The 18,047-nt window shown below is 40.0% G+C and overlaps 1 protein-coding gene across 1 annotated transcript; it reads right to left on the bottom strand.

Annotated features, from left to right (window-relative positions):
• Nucleotides 1–478: 478 nt before the first annotated feature.
• On the bottom strand, nucleotides 479–17,164 carry LOC142621603 (uncharacterized). Its single transcript, XM_075794900.1, has 4 exons — nucleotides 13,733–17,164; nucleotides 13,233–13,501; nucleotides 4,930–5,526; nucleotides 479–3,116 (listed from the first exon to the last, which is right to left on the bottom strand). The coding sequence occupies exons 1-4, from the start codon at nucleotides 17,111–17,113 to the stop codon at nucleotides 677–679; spliced, it is 6,687 nt and encodes a 2,228-aa protein (XP_075651015.1). The 5' UTR covers nucleotides 17,114–17,164; the 3' UTR covers nucleotides 479–676.
• Nucleotides 17,165–18,047: the final 883 nt, after the last annotated feature.

Below are 18,047 nucleotides of genomic sequence, written 5' to 3'. Positions count from 1 at the left end.
TTAGTCTTTTAACACTCCTAATTGGATAAATGAAATAGTTTTATGGGAATGCTGAATTCTCTGCATCTTTCATTTGAAACTTTAATGGATTCAAGATTAAAAATATTTAATGCTCTCTGTGTCTCTCTTCTCGTGTTATTATTATTATTATTATTATAATTTGAAAACTATAACGCATAGAATATATACTATTTACTATATCTACTAACATCTATATAATATGGATGCCTCATTATATATCATAAACGATTAATTTTATGTAGGCCATCTCTCTTCGGCATAACATAATAGCCCAGCACTGGAAGGCACTTGCAGAACTTGTCAAGTTCTATGAGCGTAGATATATAAAAAAAATCTCCAATTATATGTCAAAAGAATAAGGATAGTGATAATAGTGTCAGATTTTCTAGTTTGGCACCCTAAGGGGAGAGCAAAAATGATAAAACATAATCTCATACAACACCCACAAAACCTCAGCTTTTATAAAAAGCCTGTTTAATATGTTAAGGTGATCCTCACAAAAAAAGTTGAATGTTGTACAGACAAATTGTACGGCACAGCTGAAATTTACAATACATTATTATGACTTCCCTCAAAATTTCCATAGCTACATTTCTCAAAAACTCCAAAGGCCCCTATAATTGACTAGAATATGAATCTTGCATCTACAAAGATCTTACCTAAGAAGAAAATAAGGTTCAAAACTATCCCAGATACAGCCGTCTCTGAATTCAGGGATCAAGTGGTCAGGAATCCTACTAACATTTTTCTCATGTAATTTAACAACTAACAAATACAGGTTAAAAATCAAAGGGTTCCTAAGGAATGGAGTAATAGTTCTACCAAGTTCAACAACATCAGATAATAGATGCCTACCATCCCCAGCTTTTTCATTGAGAATGATGTTTGAGAGGGAATAAAAGCCAAGCAAATTTGCATACAGAGGTAGAAAAGCATCCTTGTGGTTGCCAACACCTCCTATCCAATCAGCGCCTCCCTGTTTCTCCACATGGTCCTTGGCAAATGAGATCAACTGATGGCAAAACCTGTGTCTGCAGTTGTGTAAATAACTTCTCATGCCCTCTTTGTCTGAGATATTTACTGCCCAAGATTTTGAAACTGGAAGATTCTCCAAATGGGAACAGCAAATTTGACTTAGCAAAAGCTTCTCTTCATGATGATTATCAATTTCCTTGTCAAAGACCCGTCTCACAAGATCTCCTTTGGGTATAGCATAACTAGCTGCATTTAGTACCCACTGCGAAAGATAATCAAAGTACTCAATCCAGAGACCAAAGGTAGAAGACAGATGGTCAAAACACAATGCTATTACTTTCTCCACTTGGTTTGGAACCTTTCCAGCATGAGAGCATCTTCCACATCTCTCCAAAGTAAAACACTTCTGAACATCCAAGGCAAGCCTCTGCCTGATCCCATCATCCTCATCCTCTAGCAACTGGATACAAGTGAACCATATATCCAGTATTTGATGAGCATACATATTGACAGCCTCATTTGGTTCAAAATGAGAGCGTAAATCCTTACGTGGGATTTGATTATTTAGTACAGAAGAATCAATAACCACAGCTTGTTCCAACAATCCGGATGCTATCACTGATTCTGCTGCAGCCTTCCGCATGCTTACTGGCTCAGAAGAGGCACCATGTTGTTTGATTAGGCTTGTGAAAAAAATGATGCAATCATACAAGCGAGCTGATCTTTCCAATTTATCAGATTCGCAATGTTCAACGAATATTCTTAATCCCACAATGCTCATAAATAAACCAGAAAATTGCTTTACACATACTCCCATGCAACAGATGAGTGTTTCCCGAGTCTTTGAATGTCTTGCGAGTTTGTACAAGGAAATTAACTTATCCCAAAACTGAAACAAAGAATCATAATCCATCCCACCTATATAAAATGTTTGAGTGCATTTACCATCACCATGTTTCTGAAACTGAAGCCAGTTCCAAGCAAAAAGAATCCTTAGAATGTAATATGTGCATCTATTATTCTTTTCCGAGTCTAAGAGTTTTATCATTGTTTCATGGAGAGACGTTTTGGTCCAATTCTTAATGATCATAATCTCACCACTTGAAAGATCATGGACCTCACTACCAGATTCTATTGCTTTCACGAATTTAAGTAGCCACTTCAATGTTGTAACTCGAACTTCATATGATGTGTCTGACAAGGAGCGGATCAACCTTTCCTGGAGTCCAGCAAAAGGATTCTCCATTTCAGGTATCTTCAACAATTTTGAATCAAGTGTTGGACATCTCCGCGGCATCTGGAACTCTTCAGACACTTCCTTTGATGCTTGAAACACACAACTAAAATAGGACATAGCTGCTTGCTCACGAAGTTCTGCTATAGTGGGATCATAATACGACAACCCATAAGAAGCTTCAACATCTAAGCATTCTGTCGATGACTTCAATAGTAGGTTCCTAATGGCATAAATTTTTTTGCTCATACTGAATGTTCTTGCAATACTAAGCATGTGATCCAAAACCCTCAAGAAAGAGGTGTTGAGAATGGGGCAAGGGCACCATCTGGGGCTCCCAATACATGAACGAGCCACAAGAACTTGGATTAAGTCACCAAGAATCTGATCTTTCTTAGAAAAATCTGCAAGATTTCTACAATTCATATCTAGAAGAGAAATTAACTGCAATAGTATTCCATGTATTGAATTAAAGGAAGCATGGTGAGAACCGAGGGTCATGTGCAATGAAATGGATGAAACAGATGATTCTGCAAGTTGGTTTTCTACAAAAGGCAACTCAGAGGCTATATTGTGAAGGACAATTGGCAACTTTTCATTAGAAACAAGACCAGTTAAAGCTCTGGATGCCAGAACTCTGACTCGTAGATTGCTTTGGGTTGAACACTTCCTGATGAATGGCATGAACAGGAAAGGGTCAAGCTCATCTCCAGTCTCACTTGCAATTGTTGAAGGCTTGAGCCTGGACAAAAGTATCAGTAACGGGCACAAACTTGGGTGCACAACATTTGCCAGGTCAGATTCTGAATGCCCAGATGACACATCACCAAGCATCTCAGTTGCAACTTTCAGTTCATTGAATACAAATGTATGCAATGAGGGGTACCTTCAAACAAGTAAATTGAATTTCTTGTTAAACAGAAGATATTACTGTATGTAAACAACAACTTGGTGCCAGCACTAAAGTTATAATTTAAAATTTTTACCCTCAGAATGTAAAACTCAGACGATGTATTATGCTCCTAACAAATAACAGCTCCTAATACTAATTCCCCCCACAGATCATATTCATAACTCCCTAATCATAAACAGCACAGTTGATTAAATATTTCAAGGGTTATCATTAGACCTTAGACATGCTGGAGAATACAAATAACAACTGCTACAGAAAAATATGAAGGGGTAAAAACATTCAAACTTTTATTGATCTAAAGATCATGTATGTCACACATACAACTATAAAAGTTAAAGCTGCCAACAACATTGTCATCACTAGACTCAGGACAGAGACCACCGTAAAAAGGACACAGGTGTATCACTATCAATGAATAACAAGGATCAAAGAGGAAAACATCTAACAAATTTTTACATTGCCATTTTTCTTATATTTTTTGTAATTCCTCAACCTATCATATGTTTTTTCTTTGCTACCCAACAACCATAACTCGTCAACCAAATTTGGCAATCCACTGCCTACCCCAGAATTTTATGTTTTTGTCTCAAATTTCAAATCAAGTAATGCATATTTTAAAAATTGACACAGTTAACCAAGTAGACATCTCTCTGCATGGTCAAATTAAGCTTTCATACAACTATCCTAATTACTATGCAAACAAATCCAAAATAAAGATAGTATCCAGTTCTTCCAAAATACAGAGCTGGATGACCAGGCTGACTAGTTTAAAGACAATTTACAAACCAACAACTATTTGGGTAATTGAACATTGCAGGAAAGTATCCTTTGCAGCAAACAATAAGACTGTAGTCTCCCCTTCATTTGGTACTGAAGGAGCTCAAAAATATTCAGGAATAAAAAAATCGATAAGTAAACAAACAAAGCAACTAACCCTTCTCAACCTATTCCTTTCCCCCATACTTCCACATAACCAAACAGGTTCCAATAAAACAAGAACTTGTCGTAACTATATATATTACCAATTGATGCAAACGCTTAGACATTGCATTCTCAGTAATAAGATTAATTTTTCAATAGGACTAATAAGATTAATGCAAAATAAATACCATCTCTTGTAATCCAATATTGTTTCTTTTATTCATTTCATTTCTTTCAGCTTCTTTTACAGTAAAACAATCCCCAGAACAGCCATTTTACATCATAGCCTTAAGCATGATGAAAATGTTGTCCTTCTCCCACCCCTCCCACTCCAACATTTGTCCTGTGTGCTAAGAATAACTCTTATGTGATTATGATTGTGTATTAACTCATAAGCTTAAAAAGTGCAGTGCCACTCACAAAGGAGCCCTGTAACAAAGAAGTTTTGGAAGTTTTTTTTTCCCCAAATTTAAAGGATTTCTTTCACCTTCAATATCTTTCGATTTCAACCAATTAGGCTTAAATTAAGGCCTTGTAGCTTGTGTTTTCGAGCCTTTCTTGCTGAATGAAGAAACATTAATTTAAAAATCATATCTTAAAAAAGCATTTTTCTTGATACTAGAATCTTTTGGTCTATCAATCTCTGGTCCCTAAAATCCTACCCAAGTTACATAAACACCAACAAGTAGAATATAAAGGTCATATTGACATCAACTTTAAATATCCTAAAAAGGGAATCTTTCCAGAAAATGTGTATAAAGAATTCTATCTTGATGACCCACTTAGTAAAGTATCTGGAAATACTAAATCCAAGTAACAAATGCTGCAAATGGAAGAAAAGAGACGTTAAATTTAGAAACCATACCTATGAAAAAATTCAAGCCCACTTAACGCACGTCGTACTGATTCTCGTTTTTGAATATTAAGGAATCCAATCATGCGACGAACTAAAGCAGTGTATGCCAGACAAGCACTGTTCCGTACCTCCCAGTATGGCGAAGAGAAGGAGCGAATAGAAATAATAAGAGCCTCAGCGGAGAACCCTGAAGTATCAGTAGCCAGATTAGTGTCATTGAAAGCAGCTCTAAGGACATTGAATGCATGTACTGTAGGAACTAGACCCTCATGTCGGATTTTTGAGGTCTTTTCACTCTCAATTATCTCAGGTTGCATTGCAGACTTGGTTTCTTGGTTTCGTTTTGTTGACAAAATTATACATGAGTCACCATTTGTTCCATTGGTTTCATTCGGATTCAGCAAAGACCCATTAGCTACATCAATTAGCCATCGCAGTGCTCGTGGTAGAAGCTTCTTTGGTGCACCTTCTGGCTCTGAGAGAAATAGAGCAGTAAATGCAGCAGGAATGCCTGCACTTCTCCTTAATAAGTCATCCACAATTTGTCCCTTGGCTACAGTTCTTTCCATAAGTTGCTCCATCCAAGATTCTGTCAACTTACAGAGTCTGAGAAGAGACACACTATTTTAGAATAGATTTCCTCAATATTCAAATAAAAAAGAGATTTCAACCACCAACAACCTCTGAATAAATTCAACCCCACCTAACATGGAGAATGGGATTTGACTAAAGGATAATCTAAATAGTGATATCAAATAAAATCTTTAATACGAATCAAGACTCTCCAAACACAGTGCAAAAGCTTGGGAGTAATACAACAAAAACAAAGCTTTAGTCCCAAATTTTTTGGGGTTGGCTATAAATCCTCAAAAAATTAGTGAGGGTCGGCCACATGTATAATAATTGATTCCTTTATGTTAACATTAAGGCTTAGTTGATTCAAGTTTATTTCTATTTATTTTCCAAAAGAGTAATGCAACAACAACAAAGCTTTAGTCCCAAATTTTTTAGGGTTGGCTAAAGATCCTCAAAAAATTAGTCAAGGTCGGCCACATATTTTTTTTTTGATAAATAACGTAAGAGTATTATTAATAATAATAAAGGAATTGCCAAACCGAGTACATTGGGGATGTACTAATGATGCAGAAATCATGAAACAAGAGAACAACGGTCAAGAAAAATAGAGAAGGAAGAACAGGAAAAATGAGAAAAAACCACACTCCATTCGAAGAGAGTGTGTAAGAAAAAAGACTTAATCTCCAACAAAGAGCGTTCGCAACCCTCAAAACTTCTAGCATTCCTCTCTCGCCAAATGCACCAAATCAAGCAGTGAGGTACCAACTTCCAAATATCAATGTGACGATGTCTCGCAAACTTTCCTTGCCAAGCCTCAAACACCTCAAGAACAGTACGAGGCATAACCCACTGAATACCAAACAAGCAGAAAAACCAAAGACCACAGCTCCCAAGCTATGGTGCAATAAAGTAGAAGATGATCCACTGACTCCCCACACCTCTTACACATAAAACACCAGTCAAGCACAATCACTCGTCTTTTACGAAGGTTGTCTGTTGTTAAGATCTTACCTAAGGAAGCAGACCAAGAAAAGAAGGCTACCCTTGGAGGAGCCTTCGATTGCCATATCATTTTCCATGGAAAGGAAACAGGAATATGAGGATAGAAGGAACTGTAATAATCTCTAACCTCAAATCCTGTATTCCTTGCAGACTTCCAACAAACCTTATCTGGTCCAAACCCTCTCACTGACGAGGAGTAGAGTAGCCCCATAAACCGATCAAAGGCTTCTTCTTCCCAATCTTGTGGAGGACGACGAAATAGCACATTCCGTGAAACCTCCCGGCGAGACCACCCCATAACTTCAGCCAACGAGGAGTCCTTGGACCTACTAATACAATAAAGCTCGGAAAGGCCTCTTGGAGAGTACAATCCCCACACCACACATGCTTCCAAAATTTCACTCTAGTACCTTCCCCCACATCATAAACCAGGAGTTTAGAGAAGTTCAACCAGCCACTTCTAATATATCTCCACAAGCTTACCCCATAGGGACTTGTCACTTTCTTCGAACACCAACCACCCCAAATATTCCCATATTTTGCCTCTATAACCCTCCTCCATAAAGCATCAGTCTCGGTTCCATACCTCCACAACCATTTACCTAGTAAGGCAGAATTAAAGTTACCCAACTGTCTTATACCCAACCCCCCATCCTGCAAAGGCCTACAAACCTTGGCCCAATTAACTAAATGAATTTTAGGTTCACCACCAATCCCATCCCACAAACAGTCTCTGAATTTCTCCATACGCTTGGCCACCTTCCCCGGTAAAGGAAGTAGGGAAAGAAAGTATGTAGGTAAAGACGATAATGAGCTTTTAATGAGTGTCACCTTACCCCCTTTAGATAAATACATTCTCTTCCAACCAGCTAATCTCCTCTCCATTCTCTCAAGAATCGGGTTCCAAACAGATAAGTCCTTAAATTTTGCACCTAAAGGAAGGCCCAAATATTTCAAGGGCGAGAGAAGACCCGCCCACACCCCAACGGACCAACCAAATCCTCCAAATTGGATACGCCACCAACGGGTACCAGGCTCGAGATTTCCCTAAGTTAATACGAAGCCCGGACACCTCCTCGAAATCTAGCAAGAATCGCCCTCAAATTAGCAATGCGAGAAGGTTCGGCATCACAAAAAATCAAAGTGTCATCTGCAAATAGAAGGTGAGACACCATCAGCGACGGACCAGCCGTATTGCCCACGAGAAAAGCCCTCGAGAATTGCCCGAGTGGAGGCAGCCACATCCAACATACGACTTAATGCCTCCATCACAATATCAAACAACAATGGGGATAAAGGATCCCACTTGCCGAGCCCCTAGAACTTCCAAAGAAATCGGTTGGGCTACCATTGATTAAAATGGAAAACTTTACGGTTGAAATGCAATACCTTATCCAATTTCTCCATTTTCGAGAAACCACAACGGCGTAGCATATACAATAAAAAATCCCAACTCACATGATCATATGCCTTCTCCACATCCAACTTACAAAGCACACCGGAACTCACGACTTCAATCTACTATCAATACATTCGAAGCAATCAAGACGGAATCAAAATACGTACGCCCTTCACAAAAGCATTTTGTGAACCTGAAATAATTCCATGCGCCACCCTACGAAGCCTATTAGCCAAAACCTTAGAAATAATCTTATACACCCCACCAACTAAGCTGATAGGCCGATAATCCTTTACCTCCACAGCATCCACTTTCTTAGGAATAAGGGCTAGGAATGAAGCATTAAGACTCTTCTCAAACACCGCGAGTATGGAAATTGTGGAATACGGCCATAATTTCGAGTTTTCAAAACACTGACAAGATTGAAAGAATGTCATGGAAAAGCCATCCGGGCCAGGTGCCTTATCACCATTAAAGTCATGGATCACCTCAAACACCTCATCTTCCTCAAAAGGCCTATCTAGCCAACTCGCATCTTCCACCGAGATGCTAGAAAAGTCCACATCATCTAAAACCGGACTGTGAGCCATATCCTCAAAGTAAAGTTGCCTATAGAATTGAGAGATACAGTTTGCTATAGCAGCAGGGTCCGAAGACAACACCCCATCCACCATAAGCCTATCAATAGAATTAACCCTCCTGTGAGAATTAGCTATACGATGGAAAAACTTAGTATTCCTGTCTCCTTCCCTAACACAAAGAACTCTAGATTTCTGCCTCCAACAAATTTCTTCCAACAGGGTAGCTTTCTCTAAGTCATCACGAATTCTTCCCATATCCACCCTTTCCTCCGCTGATAATCCCTGATTCTCCTCTCTACTCTCTAGAACACTAAGTTCCTTCCACAAATTTCTAATCCGAACATCCACATGACCAAACCCCTCCACATTCCATCTTTTCAAGTCATTTTTAAGGAGCTTTAATTTATTAGCCAGAATAAAACTCGGCGCACCGTGAACTTGGTAGGAATCCCACCATGACCGTACCCTATCCACAAAACCTTCATCCTTTAGCCACATATTCTCAAATCTAAATGGCATACTCCCTCTCTGAAAAGATCCACCCTCAAGGACAATTGGAAAATGATCTGAGCACAATTTAGACAGCCGTCTTTGAGAAACTGTTGGAAATTTATCCTCCCAATCTGCAGAAAACAAAAATCTGTCTAGCCTAGCCTTCGAAGCAGCTTCTCTAGAATTAGACCAAGTGAAGGTACCTCCTTGCAGTGGCAGATCAATAAGACCCTGTTCTGAGATAAAGTTAGAAAAATCCCTCATAGCAGTAGTGAAAGAAGTAGACCCCAATCGTTCAGAAGGGAATCTAACCACATTAAAGTCCCCACCCACACACCATGGGACGCTCCACCAGCTATTCAAGCCGCAAAGTTCCTCCCATAATAATCTCCTATCTCGGTATAAATTAGGCCCATAAACACCCGTAAACGCCCATACAAACTGATCTGACACACTTGTAAACTTACAAGAAACCGAAAATCTCCCCACTGCTTCCTCCATTTTATTCACTACCCGAGTGTCCCACATCACTAACACACCACCAAAAGCACCACATGAACCTAAATAAGACCAATCAACATGATGTCCACCCCACAAGCTACGAATCACGGCTCTATTAATCAGCCCCATTTTGGTTTCTTGAAGACAAACCACATCTGGCCCCCATTTCCTAATCAAGTTTCTAACACGAGCCTTTTATCCCTTGCTTTCATTCAACCCTCTAACGTTCCAAGAAATTATCTTCACCTTAATTGATAAAACACAACCGCCCGATCAGTACTTGCACCCCTCACTTTTTTTTTATCAGTCTCAACATTTTAAGATGACAGCAAATTCTTCAGCTCCCCCTCGGCCTTTAAATGGGACTTAACCAACATCTTCGACCACCCACCACAAGTTTTTGCCTTTCTTTTTCTGGCCTCTATGGCTAATAACGGACACATGTAATTTGCTCCTCAAAACCTTCCGATTGAAGTTCCCATAGATTTCTTGAAAGCCTTTATCCTATTGGTTACCCATTGCGATAGATGGCAATTATCCACACACTCCTTACACCCAATCTCCTTCAAAGGACTAGACTCCAACTCCAACGGCCCTTCGGTAGCCAAAGGAACCACAACTAAAGGCTCATCACCTCCCTCACAAGACCTCAACCTTACATCGGACTCCCACGGCTCACTCACTTACCCGGGAACCACGGTCAAGGAATCCACTAACCCCTCACTCTCATACGCCCAATTAACCCTCTTCCCTTCATTTGTACAAGAAACATTACTTGGTACACCCTCTCCCTCTAAACTTGAGCAAACTGACATACATTCTGGAGAACGGTATAGTGACAGTGGGAGCACTAATTGCCGACCATCACGCATTTGTACTATCCAATCTTTGGAGTTACCCCAAAGACTTATCCAAGTCTCCAATCAAGTCCGTAATAGATGGGCCAGGGTAATGGAACTCCCACAAGGTCAAAAAACCGAACCTTCAAAAACAATGAAATCCTCATCCCCTTCCTCTGAGTCCACTGAAGAAGACAAAGACACCAGCTCCGACACAATCGGATCATCCAGATTCATTACCTGTTCCAATATCATGACCGATGACACCTCCGGCACCAATCTCGACTCACACTGCGTACTGGTCATCGACACCTGTTCGTGGGAGACTTGGGCCACCGCCGCCGGACCTGTCGGCTCAGTGGGAGGCGGCGCTAGTCGCTTCGAACTAAGTTGAGCAACGGTATGTTCAAACTCCGTCACCGCTACATCGATCGATACCATCGACGACATCTTAGGTTGCTCCGAGGTGGTGGTTATAACCATCGGAGCCTTCGGCGTCATCACAACTTGCTCCGATATCTTGGGTGTGAGCACCGAGACCTTCGACGACGTTGCGGGAAGCTCCGATGCGATGGGTTTGGCCCTTGAGCACCTAACCTCCTTCGGGACAATGATCTCAGTACTACCTGAGCTTGTTGTAAACCCATTCTGATCAGAGGACTCCAGAGCCCGTGGGCCACTATGAGAACTTTCTCCAATCTCAAAGATAGCTGGGCTTATCAGACCCAGGCCCAAACTAGTTTCTTTATTACCCAACAAGGCTGAGGCATTCCTCTTGGATGGGCTCAAACCCACTGCGTTATTAGTATCAGCCTTCCTTGGTACCCATTTGCCAGTTTGTTGACCTCCCTTAACAGCATCCCAAGATACCCGCCTCTTCCCATATTCATTCACACTCACTGTCAGCCCTCTCCCCAGCCAACGTCCCTTCCTAAAATCACGCAACTTTCCAAACTCAACCATTTTTGAATTCAAACTAGTCTTCAAAGGATTTTTGCAATTAATTCCTTCCAGGATTTTCTCCTCAATTTTATTCTTGCCATTAATATCACCTACTCCACCCTCACCACCACCCATGGGCACGATGAAAACTACCCGGCTGAGTTTCGAAACTACAACTGAGTGTGAGATTTGTCACCTGGAATCTCCTCGTTATTCATCACGAAACCAGCCTTAATCTTATCTTTGTTAAGGGGCTGCTGATCATATTTCAACATTGCCTGCACTGGATCTTTAACAACATCCACAAATGACCTGGTAGGATGATGTATTGGGCTCTGCTTAAATCTATACGGTACAAACTTCAACCCACCCAACGCATATTGAGCAGGTTCCAACATCCTTTGTAATTCAATCCCAAAAGTTCTCCATCCTTGTTGTAATTTACCGGCTGGAATAATGATATTTCGCCGCCGCCCACCAACCTTAAGCTCTGTCACTGATACAAACTGCCCAAAAGAATTGGACCCCCGTTGCAAAGTGTACGCAGTAGCACCTTCCCTAAGAGTGAAGAATTGCTTAGAGCTAGCCCCAATCACAATGTGTTCCAGATTCCGCAAAGTCCAAAGCGCTGCACCCTTGCCCATAAACACCGATTGCATATGGTATTTGCCCCGTTCAAAGATCTTAAGGGAGAAAACATTCCCTCCTTCCTCAACCACGAACTGAAACAACTTAGATTCAATAAAGAAACTACGGAATCCCCCCATACTAATCCTAATACATAAAAAACTAAAACAGTATTTCTGGCTAATTCGAGGTAGCCGGGCCTCAAGGGTTGATTTCAGAAGACATGAGGGGGAGTTTTGAGGTCGGCCACATATATACTCGGAATAATTGATTCCTTTATGTTAGCATTAAGGCTTTATTGATACAAGTTTATTTGTATTTCTTTTCCAAAAGAATAACACTTGATGTTTTGGCAATCTAAAATTCCATCATGACTAAGAATCCAACTAAGAATTAATTTGCCCCAATTCAAGTTATGCACCTTAAAAGAAAGCTAATTGAACAGTGAGTAAATTCAATTACATTCAGAAGGAACAAAGTAATCCCATCACAGGACACTGCAATCTGTTTTCTTCACACATTACTCCAACATATTTCCTGAGTATCACACATTACTCAGGTCTAAGACAAAGCAAATGAGGAAATGCAGATACAGCTGCATCCTGCATGTATGTCTGGTTAAATTCTAGATAAATTAAAAACTGAAAATAATGCCATAATAGTCAACTCAACTTGCCACTCCAACCACCATTGCTCGTTAGCAATCCTTCATCTCAAAATGAGATGGAAATTACTGCAGTTTATTCAGTAAAGAAGGGGAAAAAAAAAAGTTGGGTGGGGGGCAATACAGTATTAGCCAGAATGGAGTAATTGATTTGCAATATAACATTTTCTGGACTAAATTACATTCTCTACCTTTAATGCTACTGTCATTTTGGTCCCTAAGTATCAAAATATGAAGTTGACCCCCTAAAATCTCAAATTGTAGTTGATTTTACCCTTCCAATGGGTTTCATTAACTATTCCAAAACGATGTTTTGATTCAAAACTTTGGGGGGGGTTGGAAATTAAACTTGAGGGACCAAAGTGAAAGCAAATCATAAGCTCATGGGGTTAATTACAAATTTTGAATCTAGAGGGACTAAAATGACAGTCATTCAAGAGTTAAAGGGATTAATTACAAATTCGGAAACTTAGGGGGACAAAAAAGGCAGCAACACCAAACTTAGAGGGACTATAGTAAAACATATTATAGCCCAAATTTTCCTATTAGAATCATATGCTCTTTCTGTTGTCTATATGTGTGTGTGAAATAATTCCCCCATAAATAGGTGTGTCCAAGGCAAGAAATAAAATATGAGATCATAATGCAACTACCAGTAAAAAAAATAAAAAAATCAAATGGAAACATACGTTGGATCATTTGAACAAAGTAAACGGTTGCAAAGAGCTGTAAATCCAGCCCTCGTCTTATCAATTGCACCATTATGCTTCATCTTCAGAAGGACTTCTAAGAAGTGGCTCCCAATTTCTTCAAGTTGTTTCACATCAAGCATTGCATCAGATTCTGTCATCAGCGAAGAGTCAGCATCAGAACGGGGGACCCCAGACTCTAACGTATCTGAAGCACCGCTACTTGGTAAAGGTATCTTTCTTATGATGGTTCCCAAAAGAAGACTCACCTGATAAAAAAATATATATTACAATTGAAGATAGCAGTCTTCAACAGTATAACTCAAGAAATCTAACAAGCCTGAACACATATGTCGTATGCCTAGGCATTTCGTGGACATCATCCTATGAATTGTGTTTTAAAATTTTAAAAACAACTGTTTACCACCAGAGAAATGATCAAAAACATGCATGCCATGAGCAAACACAAAAACGAAGCAGGCAGCCAATAAGGAAAGTACCTCTTTCATAGCAAGCCAGCAACCAACCATAACTATTTGGTCTGACGGTCTGGCATCCTGGACAACTTTTGAACTTTTATCTTCATGGTCTGAAGAATGTGCCTGCACATCCACATCATTTGAAACCTCAAACAGGAAATTATCATCATCTACCATCTCATCCATGTCTTCTGGAAGATACCAAGCATCTGCAGAAACCACCCAAAGTGCCAAAGAAGTTATTCTCATGATGAGCTCCAAGAGTTTCTCCAATAAATATCTCATCTCTAAGAAGCTAGTCAAGACTACATCAGAATTCCAATCCAATTCCTCAAAAGTATACCGCAGAGCAAGTAATACACCATGAACAAAGCTGTTCTTGCATGCTTCAGGCAGGTCCCTCTCTCCCTCCTCCACAGTAACATTTAACCAATCTATAAGAGATTTCATATATTCTATGACAGGATGCCTAGATTTGCCAGTCTGATCATCTCCACTTACTAGTTCAGGCTGTGAACAAAAACAGACAAGATTAATTGATACATTGACAATCCATCCCAGCTCCAAAACATACTTCCTAAATATAAACCGTAAAGTCAGAGATCCTGCATCACTTTCTCTCACACGTGGACTGCAAACTAATATCTTAGCCCAAGCAATTACTTTCTGGACCATGCCTTCACATGAAATTCCAGGAAGTGGGGTAGGAAAATGTAGCAATATACGAAAAGAATTCTCTCTTAGCCTGTCCCAACTATCTACTATCGACCCAACTAACAACAAAGTTGAACCAGGTAATGTAATTCCTTTATTGTAAGGATAGAGACAGCTTTCAGGAGTAAGAGATCTACAGTCTTCTTGGTCAGAAGGCACAATAGACCAAACATTAAGCATTATCAGAAAGAGGTCCATGGCCATTATTTTTCTCTTGTAAGGAGCAGAAGGATAACATGAGAAAAATAGAAAAGAACTAAACCACCTCATAAAATGAAAAAGATCGTCCGCTCTGTTAACTGTAGTTTCCTCACTTCCATTTAAAAAATGCACTTCAGTGTTACCGTGATAGACAAGTGGTTGCCAGCTGCCCTGCTTGAATTGTCTCTCCAAGGCTGTCCGAACCCGAGAAAAGAACTTTCTGAATAAGCTGCTCCACTTCATCTGAAAAGCAGTAGAGCAACACCTCATGTTTAATGGCACTGCTTCCTTCATCAGAGTAAGTTCTAAATGGGAAGGCAAACTAGATGTCTTGGGGTTTAAGAAAAGGGACTCAGCAGCATCTACACGAAGTGACTCATCAACATGGGTCAGTGCCAGTACAAGCCACTCAACAGGGACTTCCACCTCAATCCCCTTTATGCAGACAAGAGCATTACACGAAAAGCGATCTGATCCAAGCACACCCTCTTTATCCTGTACCCCATTTTTCTTGCACCAATCAATGTCCCCCTCAATCAAAGCAAGTAAACGAGAGACCTTGAACAATGACACTAAAATGGCCACTTGCTGTTCAACCTTTAGTTCCATGTTTGAAAGACCAGTCTCCTGATATAACAGTCCATTTTCAGCCCCATTTGGCCCAATGGAGATAAAAGCAAGCATAGTAAATATACTATCCACATCCACCTCAAGTATAACAGGCAGAGCATAAGTGTTCAAATTCGAACGAAGCTTTGAAAGTCCAGAACCAAGCCCATACAAAAGCGGGGGCAAGCAATTCCCTCTATAAACGGCATAACCATCTGCAATACCCTCACTGCTCCAACACTCATCACGCAAGTACTCAAGGAAACACTTCAAAAACGTTGTTACAGCACAGCAAACATCATCATCAACATACGCCTGTATCGTCTCATACAGCAAGTCAGGACTCATCTCCAACATAGTCTTCGCCCCCAGCCTCCTTGTCAGAGAAGCTAAAGGAACATATCTACCCTTACAACGCGGCCCCAAGCAAAGAAGATACGAAGTAATCTTTTCCAAAAACGACTTTATTCTCTCCCCACCTTCCGACCAACAAAGTGAAGATTGAATGTCTAGGAAAAGATCAAACACGAGATGAACTTGCCTCACCGTTTGACTCAAAGGATCCTCTAAATTATTCCATACAATTCTCATTATCCGGGCCCCCATTTCCTCCGTAATCAACTCATAATCCCCAGACGGGTCACTAATATTAGCTAAAACCGACGTCTTTATCTGTTGCAAACAAATCTGCAGCACAGTCAATGCGTGAAAATTAAAATGACTATCACTCGGGTTCTCACAATACTCACAAAGCTCAGGCAAAATCCCATCATACAATATAGTCGTAACACAATTACCACCACCACCACCACCATCATCACTCTCTCTCTCTACATCAAACCGGGTATTAAGCACATCCCTCGAAACAGCAGTGAGCACACCTCTAATCAAACAAAGTCTACTCAAAACCGCGAAATTCGCTATCTCATCACATAAATCACCCTTATAAGGAACCTTATCAATCACATTCCTAAGCTCATTAACTGAAACAACCGAATTAACTGTAATGCGATTGAATATACCTCGAATGATGAATAAGGCGAGTTGTTGAGGGTTTAAGCAGACCTGAAGGGCAGCGAAAAAGCAGACCCCCGCCGCGACGAAACAGTCGCGAGAAAAGGCAATGGAGTTGAGAACACTCAAGATAACGGTCAGAGAAGCTTCTAGAATGTTCGAGTCGGTTAACTGTGACGGAAACCGTTGGAAAAGGTAGTACAAGCAGGAGAGAGCTTCTTGGCATTGTTCCATCACAATAGGCGAAGGCCGAGCCCAGTCTTTCGTCTCCGAAACGACGCTGTTCAAGCTCGAAACGACGTCGTAAGCCACGATCAACGCGCATTCTTCGATCACGTCGGCCAAATAGCCTAGCCTCGGCAGTCCCAAAACCGACAGCGCGACGCGCGACGCGCAGAAGAAGCGGTTTTTCTTCTTCTGACGACGCTCCTCGTGGTGACCGGCGTACTCGAGGAAGAGAGCGTGGAAGGACGCGCGGATGAGGGAGTGGTGGTGTTGGGATTTGGAGAGAGAGGAGACGAGGGTTTTGTGCAGAGGCTGAGAGTTTTCCAAGAACAGGAGCTCCAAGTAAAAACGCGAGGCTTCGCGGATTGAATCCTCGTGTTGGTGTTGTTGTTGTTGTTGTTGTTTAGAGGAGTTGGCGTTTGACAAGAAGTCGTTGAAGGAAGAAGCGAGTTTCTTGGCGTGGTTGATTTGGGAGTAAATGGAATTGAGAGAAACGAGATGGTTCAGTTCTGCGTAGAATTTTGACGATGGGTTGGTTTGGAGAGCTGCGAGTAAAGACTCGGTGTACGAGTTTGGGAAAACGACGGCGTTGTATGTGTAGCGGTGTCGGTGTTGTAGTGCTCGCCATTTCGCTGACATGGTGGGTTTAGTCTCAGAGGTGGAGGTGGTGGTGGTGGTGTTTCGGCTTGAATGGAGGGTTTTAGGGTGAATGTGAAAAAAGAATACAGAGAGAAAAGCTTGGAGGGGAGTTGTATTGGGCTTCAAATATGGAAAGATTATACGGCCCACAGAACCTTAGCAGTGAACCATTTCTTTTGGATTGTTCTCTTGATTTTGGGCTTTTTTTTAGGTTTTTTTTGTTTTTTTTTGTTTTTTTTGGAGAAACACACTTTTTATTAGGTATTAGTAATAATTATATGCCTTCTACGGTGTGAGTGTGTGTATATATATATATATATATATTAGAAACTTCTACGGTATATTTAGGATATTAGTAATAATTTTATATATAACTAGATCTAAGCATGTGCTCACGCGCGTGCTCAGAAACTTTTCTATTTTTTGGGTAAAAATTAATAATTTACATTTATTATAATTTGAGATTTCTACTTTTTCCAATCACAAAAAGAATGGTGTGATGAAGTAAAAAAAAAAAAAGAATCCGTAGATTGAGTTTTATAGATTGGAGGAATTTTAAAACTAACAAAAGAGTGGTTCTATTTTGTAGGAAGTTAGTGGGTAGAAGTAAGAATTTAAATCAACGTAAAAGTAGGAGTTTATTAGAGGAAAGAATGTATTTTAACGTAGAAGTAGAAATTTATTATTTTTGTCAATTTACTAGTTTAACCTCATTTTTAAGTTATTAATTAATTAATTTAAGGGTATTTTTTACTAAAAAAATTAATAACTAATTTTCTAAATCCTCTTAATATATACAAATAATATATAATTATATATAACAACAGTCATATATAATATAATATAATTATTTTTAACCGCCCTTTTAACTTTAATTGACCGCCTAGCGTTGCTATATATATATATATATATGCACAGGTATTCGAAATTTTTA

This window comes from Castanea sativa, chromosome 1 (assembly GCF_040712315.1).
Source record: "Castanea sativa cultivar Marrone di Chiusa Pesio chromosome 1, ASM4071231v1".
Taxonomy (NCBI): domain Eukaryota; kingdom Viridiplantae; phylum Streptophyta; class Magnoliopsida; order Fagales; family Fagaceae; genus Castanea; species Castanea sativa.
The sequence above is the reverse complement of the archived record's forward strand: the minus strand, read 5'-3'. Positions and strand labels throughout refer to the sequence as shown.

Coding starts and splice junctions, on each gene's coding strand:
- LOC142621603 (XM_075794900.1), bottom strand. CDS start 17,113: ATGTCAGCGAAATGGCGAGCACTACAACACCGACACCGCTACACATAC. Junction 5,527..13,232: donor CTTTGTTCAAATGATCCAAC/GTATGTTTCCAT, acceptor GTCTCTTCTCAG/ACTCTGTAAGTTGACAGAAT. Junction 3,117..4,929: donor GGGCTTGAATTTTTTCATAG/GTATGGTTTCTA, acceptor ACTTGTTTGAAG/GTACCCCTCATTGCATACAT.